This window comes from Cyanistes caeruleus, unplaced genomic scaffold (assembly GCF_971803275.1).
Source record: "Cyanistes caeruleus unplaced genomic scaffold, bCyaCae1.hap1.1 HAP1_SCAFFOLD_65, whole genome shotgun sequence".
In the NCBI taxonomy this organism is placed as follows: Eukaryota; Metazoa; Chordata; class Aves; order Passeriformes; family Paridae; genus Cyanistes; species Cyanistes caeruleus.
In genome coordinates, this window is record NW_028255884.1 from 1385964 (window position 1) to 1393889 (window position 7926).

A 7926-nucleotide genomic window follows, 5' to 3' on the forward strand; every position below is an offset into this window, starting at 1 on the left:
CATATCACTTGGTCTCATTTGTCTTCTTTTCTTAAAAATAACATCAACTGTAACAGTGGATGATCATTTAAAGTTCCATTAGGCAGTCCATTTTCACCACTTTCTAATTTTTACCAAGCCTACCGTTGGTTACAGTATTTAATCAGATCACTTTGCTTCAAAAAATGACCCTCTGGGATTCCTCCCAAGTCTTTCTAATGTGCTAAAATACATTCTAGTGGACACTTCGTGCCTTGGCCCAGATGTTCCTTGTCTGTGTCACACCTGTGAATTTAGAATGGCCACCAGCCGGGACATGTCCCAAGGAGGCCGTGCCAGATTCTGTGCAAGGCCCCGTGCCCTTCCTGCTGTGGCTGCGTCGGCAGCCCTGGGGGCTCCTTCTGCTGCCCTGAGCCTGCAGAGCAGGGCAGCGTTTGCTGATGGTTTGAGGCGTTCCTAAAGATCCTGTCGGGCTGTCTAAGACACTTTGGGCAAGGGATTCCTTCCAACCTGGGCCACTTTGGGGGGGATGGGGCAGCCCAAGGGCAGGTGGCAGTGTGTGCAAGGGCCCTTTGTGACACATGGTCACCATGGGATGGAAATGGACAGGGTGTCAGAGGGCCCTTTGTGACATGTGGTGACATAGGAGCTGGCGGTGACAGGGCCACGCCACAGTGCCCAGTGCACGCGACGGGACAGGACGCGGCAGAGCGGTGCTGTGAGGAGCCCCCGCACAGCGCACTCGTTTGTGTCGGACCCGGAGCTTTTCTGAGCCGTTATTCCTACAGGTGACCTCGAGGCCAGACCACGGGACTTGCTGACCTGTGGCCTTGCCAAGGCTTCTTTTCTTAAGGTTCTCTCAAGGGCAGACTGTGGGATTTGGTGACCTGGAGCTTTTCTGAGGCATCGCCCATCCCTGCAGTCACTGCCCTTGAAACCAGACCACAATCCCTGTCAAGAAGCCTCCTGTCCTTGTGGCAGGAGCCCTCAAGACCCAAGTGCAGGACTTGCTGTCCTGCTGTCTTGCCAGGACTGTCTTGCAGGTGCCTTCCAGGCACGACTGCAGAACTTGCTGACTTGAGCTTTCCCAAGCCATCTCTCCTGCAAGTACCATAAATCCAGTCCCTGCCATGGAGCAGCGACCCCCAAGAGTGCCCAAGCTGGCCTGGGTTGAGGAGGAGGAAGAAGGCGGCCCTGGAGCTGTCCTGGCACAGGAGTCTGAAGAGGTGCAGGAGTTCCAGGCACCACAGGAGGGTGAGTTGCAGAGCTCGGCCTTAGGGCTGGTGCCTGTGTCCAGCTTGGCCCCATCCCATTACATGCCATGCCATCCCCTGGTGCTGTTCCTATGGAAAGGATGGGAGAGTCCTGAAGAAGATACGGAGCAGCGACCCCCAAGAGTGCCCAAGCTGGCCTGGGTGGAGGAGGAGGAAGAGGAAGAAGGCCCTGGAGCTGCCCCAGGACCAGAGACTGAAGAGGTGCAGCAGTTCCAGCCGCTGGAGGAGGGTGAGTGGCAGAGCTGGGCCACAGGGCTGGTGCCTGCAGTCATCTTGGCCCCATCCCATCCCATTGCATCCCATCTCATCCCATCCCACCCTGTCCTGTGGAGACACACCCATGGACAGGATAAAAGAGGGACTGGTGCTGCCCCCCCAGCACTGGCTGTGCTCCATCCCCTGAGCCACCCCAGGGCTGTCCCTGCCTGGGGAGTGCAGGGCTGGGCTGTGTTCTCTGGCCTCTCCTGCAGCCCCTCAGCTCTGGCTGCTCTTTGCCAGATGCAGCCATGGAAAAGACACAAGAGCAGGAGCCTGCCCGTGGCCGCTTCCGCAGAGCAGCGCAGGTACCTGCACCCATCCCCACCTGGGCTGGGCCTGCTGGCACTGCTCAGCCCAGCAGTGGAGCTTGGAGCACTCCATGGAACATCCCCGATGTTTCTGTCTCCTGCCCTTCTCCTACAGCTGGTTTGCAACTTCATCAAGAGAATTCGGGAGGAAGGGACCAGCGCCACGGCCACTGGGGTCAGACCATATTCGTACATCTTCAACACCAAGGCCACTGCTGCCCTGCTGGATATGCTTGTAGAGGAGGGTTTTTACAGTCAAAAGCAAGTAAGCAGCCTGTGGCCAGGGTTTGATCCTCCAGGGATCACTTGGCCTCCCAAGCCACACCTGCTGATCACTCTAAGCCTTTGAGGCCATTGCAGCGTGGTGAGAAGGGAAGCACTCCTCTGGGGAAGCTGGGGACATTCCTGACTCCCTGTGGCAGCTTTCAAAGTCTCCCCTTGTGCCTTCTCCAGGTGCCTGCCATGGTGAGGTACATCCACCAGTGGCTCATGGCCAATCAGTTCTCTGAGCACAGGCTGAACAGGACCCTGCTGGATCTGAGCGAGGCACAGCCCACTGATGTGGTCATTGCTCTCCTGCGTGTGGCCCCAACGTGTGACAGGTACAGGGCCCACGTGCCCAGAGGGCTCAGGGCTCCTCAGCCCATCAGCCTGCACAGCCTGGCCCAGGTGTCTGACCAACAGAGACTTCCAGGGCCCTGTGTACCTGGGACCTTTCCCAGCCCTGCTCCATCGGCCCCTGAGCCTGCTGCCATGCCATGGCCCCTCTGGGCCCTGTCCCCGCAGGGCTGGGCTGCCTGGGTGCTGCTGCTGGCGAGGGGCAGCAGGCAGAGGCAGAGCTGGCAGCCAGCTCAGCTCCCCATTGCTGCCCAGGCCACGGGGATGTGTCTGAGACCCCCGTGAGACAGAGCTGTCGCCCCACAGAGCTGCTATGACCATGTGGAAGACGATCTTGTGCTCGCCCAGGACAGCGGAGCAGGCATACCTGATAGTCCTTGATGTGCTGGGGAACTGGCCAGAGCACAGCACGCGCACCTCTGATGGAGACAACACGGGTGTCTTTGCCCTGGCTGTGAGTTTCTGCAACTGGCCTTTGCTCAGCCCATGGCCAGCTGTGTCTTCAGCAGCTCTGTTTCCTCCTTCTCCCACTGCATCTCCCTGCCTCAGGCACCAGGCTGAAACCTGGCCTAGGGGCAGCTTCAGGGGCACCAGGCCTGATGCTCCCCAAGGGTTTCCCCTGACCTCTCCCTGCCACACTCAGGCCCTGACACCCGGACACCTCGGCACTGAGCACTGTCTCTGGGTTCTCTGTCCTCTGCAGGCAACTGTGCTGATGTGGAAGATCCTTCAGATGCCCTGTGTCCCACATGTAGTGACAGTGCATTTCCCCCGCCTCTTTGTGCATCTGCTCTTCCAAGTGTTCTTCAGCACTTTGGAGATGCCAGAGGATCTCAATGCCTTCTGGAAGGGATGCCAGGAGCAACACGGCCTTGCCATCAGCCCCAACAGGTGCTCCATCCCACTCCTCCTGTCCCTGCCATGTCCCCATGGCAGGAGCCAGTGCTCCCAGCGTGACCTGGGCTTTGCTGTGCACACAGCTTTGCAGTGCAGGCCCTGAAGTCCCTGCTCTGCCAAATGCATCGTGAGGAAGTGGTGGTGGAAATGGAACACAAGTGTGGCTGGGACAAGCTGCTCAGTGCTGACACCCACCACTATGCCGTGGGTCTGCTGGCCAGGTGAGACCCCCTTCTTCCCACTGCCTCTGGCATTTGTGCCCCGTGCTGAGGTTGCCCAACACAGTCCCCACTGTTGTGGGCCAGAGGGCCTCGTCACCAAGGGACAGCTAAGGAGACTGGAAAAGGCTGGGAGAGGCGGGTGCCCACAAGGAGTCACCTCCCCAAGGGCCCAGGTCCCCTTGCAGGACAGTGGTCAAAGATCAGAGCTCTGTGAATCAGGCCTGGGAGATGTTTGTCCCCCTGGCTCACAGTCTTGGCTACTTTTTCACCCTGGCAGGGAGATGTCGTCTGCCTCTATCCCCTTGTGTTCCCGCATTGTTCCCTACCTACTCCAGCTGCTCAGCACACAGGAGGCACGCTGGGATCTGCCTGCCCTGGCATTCCTTGTGGAGGTGAGCCCCATGGCCAAAACTGCCTCCCTGCAGAGCTGCCTGCCACCTCTCTGCCCTCTCACAGCTGCAGCTGCCTGGGATGGTGCCCATGCCCTGTGTTGGTTCTGGGCTCCTGCCAGCTGGCTCCCCTGTCACTGCCCTGTGCCTTTCAGATCCTGGACTACCTGGACTTGAGCGAACGCAGTGCTAACAGAGTCCTGGAAATCTTCTCAAGGCACCTGAGTAGCGAGAGCAGGGACAAGCGTCACCTGGCGCTCAGGGCCCTTTTCAAGTTGATTGATGATCCCTCGATGGTGAGAAGTGGGCAGTGGCTGAAGCAGTGCTGGGGAACGCAGTCACTTGGGCTCGGCTGGGCTTCGGGCACCGAGGCAGCTGCTCCCAGCTCTCCTGCCTCCTGCTTCAGCTGCCTGAGTGCTTTGGGACAGGCCTTTGGCCTCTTGGCCCTGTGGCAGCAGGGTGGCGTTTCACAGACTTGTCTTCCACACAGGCTGAAAAAATGCAGAGCCTGACTGAAAGTCTTGTGGAGCTCCTGTGGGATGCAGATGGAGAGATAGTTAGGAAGGCAATCATGGTGCTCAGCTTTATAGTTTTGGACAAGGACATGCTGATACCCAGCCACATAGCTCTGCAGCTGGCTGAGGCACTCCTGCCACTCTTTGACCACGTAAGGCTCTGTGCCCCCAGCCGAGGCCACTGGGTGCTGCCCAGACACTTGGTGCCCTGGGGATTTGCCCACCTGCGCCCTGCTGAGCCCCATGCAGACAGGGCTGAGGTGTTTTTTCCTTCCTTTCATATAGGATAATAGCCAGGTGCAGCTGGTGTCCATATTATTCTTCCGATCGCTGATGACTGTTCTAACAGAAAAGGAAAAAAAGGCCCTGAAGTCACACGTGCACCAGAGCCTGCTGCCACTCTTCTTCCACTGCCATGACGAGAACCAGCAGGTGGCGGAGGTGAGGACTCCCGGGCTGCTGCTGTCACCCGGGCACGGGGCTCGGCTGCCTCCTGCCCTGGCACCTTGCCGGCTGCAGCCTCCTCCAGGCCTTGGCACACAAATGCGGGTCCTGTGTCCTGGCTTGTGGGGCCATCTGCGGGTCTCTGCTGCTCTCCAGGCTTCTTGGGCAACGCTGCTTTGTGCGGCTGAGTTCCTGAAGAGGAGAGATCTGGAAAGACCAGTGAAGAAGAAGAAGCTGTGGATGATCACCGAGTGCCTGGTAAGGACGGCTTGGAAGGCCCAGCCTCAGCCTGGAGAAGCCCCCTGTCCCCAGCGCTCGGTGTGTGGGGCTGGCAGCTGTGCCCCTGCCCAGTGCCGCAGCCGGCCACACGGCTTCTTCTCCAGGCTCCCGTGGCCCCGAGCCGGGTGCCAATGGAGCCCCACACTGGGGCTGCGGGCAGGGGCGGCACCGCGGCTCCCCGGGCAGCAGCCGGCCCTCTGCCCCCTCCAGAGCCCGGCGCCAGCGGCTGCTGGCCGGGCCTCAGGGCTGGGCGGGCACGGGAGGCCGGGGCTGGCCGCAGAGGCAGAGCCCGCACCAACCCTTCCCTCCTGCCTCTCTCTCCAGCTGGGACAGGATGAGAGGCGAGCGGCTGAGCAGCTGCGCCGGGCCCTGCCGTACCTGCAGAGCCCACAGGAGACCCTGCGAGAGGCGGCCATCAGGTTCATCGGTGAGCCACGAGCCCGGGCTCCCTCCCCGCCCCGCCGCAGCTCGGCCCCGGCCCCGGCTGCTGCCCCGGCAGCGGCACCCGGGCCCGGCGCCCTGGAGCCCCGGGTGCCCTCGGGGCTGCTGCTGCCGGCCTCTGGCAGCCGTGCCCTTGGGCTGAGTCAGGATGCGGCAAGGGCCCGGGCTGAGCCCTGCCGGGGCGGGAGGCCGTGTGGCCACAGGGCTGGCAGCGCCGCTGGCAGGGAGCTGTGCCGCTGGGGCCCTGACAGGCTCTGTGTTCCCAGGGATGCCCGGGCAGCACCTGAGGGGGCAGAAGGAAGAGCTGCAGGCCCTCATCGAGGGTGAGTGAGGGCAGTGGGCAGTGAGGGGCTGGCACTGGGGGATCTGAAATGCCCGGGCAGGGAGCTGTAATCTGTGCCATGGCTTCAGAGGGCTTCTCTCTCTGTGTGGACACCTTGGTGGTGTGGGAATATCACAGAGAGATTTCAGGGATGCAGGGTGAGAGATTTGGGTGGTGATGTAGTTGGGAGAGATTCGTATCCAGTACCTTGCAGGTGGTCCTGTTGGCCCCTTAACTCCTGTGGCCACAGTAAGAGCAGGCTGGGATGGCCCTGGCAGGACTTTCTCCTAGGATTCCCACAGATCCGGGCTCTGATCGTGGCTCTGTACCCCTCTCTTCCAGCACTTCAAGCCCTGAGGAGAGATGACAACCCTTCTCAGTCAAACACAGATCTTCAGGAGATATTCTCTAAAAGAGCCGCAGAGCTACGCTTGTCTGCTGGCTTAGGAGAACCAGTGTTCATTTAAGATGCTGTGGAAGATGAGACTACGCTGAGACCAGAAGAGACCAGCTGGAGCTCCAGGCACAGCTGATGACTTGCACAGCTGAGCCTGTGGGAAGCTCACATGGCTTCAGCCCTCTCCCCCTGCCTGTAGATAGCTCTGTCCCTGCAGCCTTCAGACACGGCCCATCCCTTCTTTTTCCCTCCACTCTCCCTCCCTTTTGACAGCTCCCTCACTGCAGCCCTCAGACACTGCCCATCCCTTCTTTTTCCCTCCACTTTCCCTCCCTTTTGATAGCTCCCTCCCTGCAGCCCTCAGACACTGCCCGTCCCTTCTTTTTCCCTCCACTTTCCCTCCCTTTTGATAGCTCCCTCCCTGCAGCCCTCAGACACTGCCCATCCCTTCTTTTTCCCCCCACTTTCCCTCCCTTTTGACAGCTCCCTCCTTCCAGCCCTCAGACACTGCCCATCCCTTCTTTTTCCCTCCACTCTCCCTCCCTTTTGATAGCTCCCTCCTTCCAGCCCCCAGACAATCCCCATCCCCTTTTTTGTCCCTCTGCTCATCCCTTTGCATCGCATCAATAAACAGTTTTCCTTTTTCACTTGACCTGCATCTGTGTGGAGCTGAAGGGTCACAAATCCAGAGCGCTGTGACACACAGGCCCCTCCTGCCGTTCTCTCCTGCGCCGTGTTTTGTGCAGAGACGCAGAGGAAGGAGCGCAGATCAGGCTGGAAAGGTCCCTGTGCTGAAGGCCCGGCTCCACAGCATTGTGGAGTTCAAGGTGTTACTGAAGGCCAGTAGTGGGACAAGGAGCCTGGGTGTGTCAGGGACCAAAGTTGTGTCTAAGGCCCTGCCGTGTTCTGTCCTCTGTTGTGCACGTTGAAAGGTTAATGGATAAAGCCAGGTTCAAAAACCCTCCTGGAAAGGCAAAATCCCAATTTTAGCAGCTTTTTCCACTTCTGCATTGCAGGTATTGATGGATCTACTGGAGAGGGAATGTTCATCCCAAATTTCTGCCCGTTTTTCTAGGATCACTCCAATGACAGTACAATGCCACGTGTACTGATTCAGTCTTCCAAGGTTTTTTGGGTTATTCTCTTTTGGGATTTAGGGGTCCGGAAGGTGGGGAGAGAGGCAGGACACAATCCAGATCCAAAAAAATCCCATACAGCACTGGAAATGAGGAAAACATAGTGGAAACAAGCAGAAAGGAACTGGGGGAAAAAAGGATTTTTAAGAAGGAAAAATAGGGAAAAGTAGGGACAAAATTCCAGACAAATCCACTGGTAAAGAATAATTTGGAGGTGGAATAGGAGAAATTCCAGCCCAGCATGCTACCAGGGCCTGGGAGGGCCCAAATTTTTTATTTTATTTGGGAACTTTTTAGGGCTTTTTAAAAATATTATTGGATTTTTTTCCAGGAAGATCCCCCTTTTCCTTTCTGATGGGACTGGAAGGCAACTCCTGCTCCAGTGCTGTTTTTGCCCATCCTCATTCCTGAATATTCTTAGAAACATCTGTAAAACGGTGAAAATGAT

General features: G+C 58.4%; 1 protein-coding gene across 1 annotated transcript; it reads left to right on the plus strand.

The window, feature by feature from the left end:
- The first annotated feature begins 1053 nt into the window (after positions 1–1053).
- LOC147647137 (maestro heat-like repeat-containing protein family member 7) lies at positions 1054–6994 on the plus strand. The gene is made up of 16 exons (XM_086872502.1): positions 1054–1233; positions 1333–1482; positions 1752–1816; positions 1935–2084; positions 2273–2421; positions 2744–2891; positions 3141–3328; positions 3418–3555; positions 3833–3947; positions 4100–4240; positions 4435–4611; positions 4745–4900; positions 5060–5161; positions 5507–5609; positions 5890–5946; positions 6288–6994. Exons 1-16 carry the CDS (start codon positions 1110–1112, stop codon positions 6410–6412), a joined length of 2088 nt encoding a protein of 695 aa, XP_086728628.1. The 5' UTR covers positions 1054–1109; the 3' UTR covers positions 6413–6994.
- The last annotated feature ends 932 nt before the right edge of the window (positions 6995–7926 follow it).

Excerpts from the sequence above, each read along its gene's own strand:
- LOC147647137 (XM_086872502.1), top strand. The coding sequence starts at position 1,110 with ATGGAGCAGCGACCCCCAAGAGTGCCCAAGCTGGCCTGGGTTGAGGAG. Across the intron at positions 1,483-1,751 it reads GTTCCAGCCGCTGGAGGAGG|ATGCAGCCATGGAAAAGACA; the intron begins GTGAGTGGCAGA and ends GCTCTTTGCCAG. Across the intron at positions 5,610-5,889 it reads GGCGGCCATCAGGTTCATCG|GGATGCCCGGGCAGCACCTG; the intron begins GTGAGCCACGAG and ends CTGTGTTCCCAG.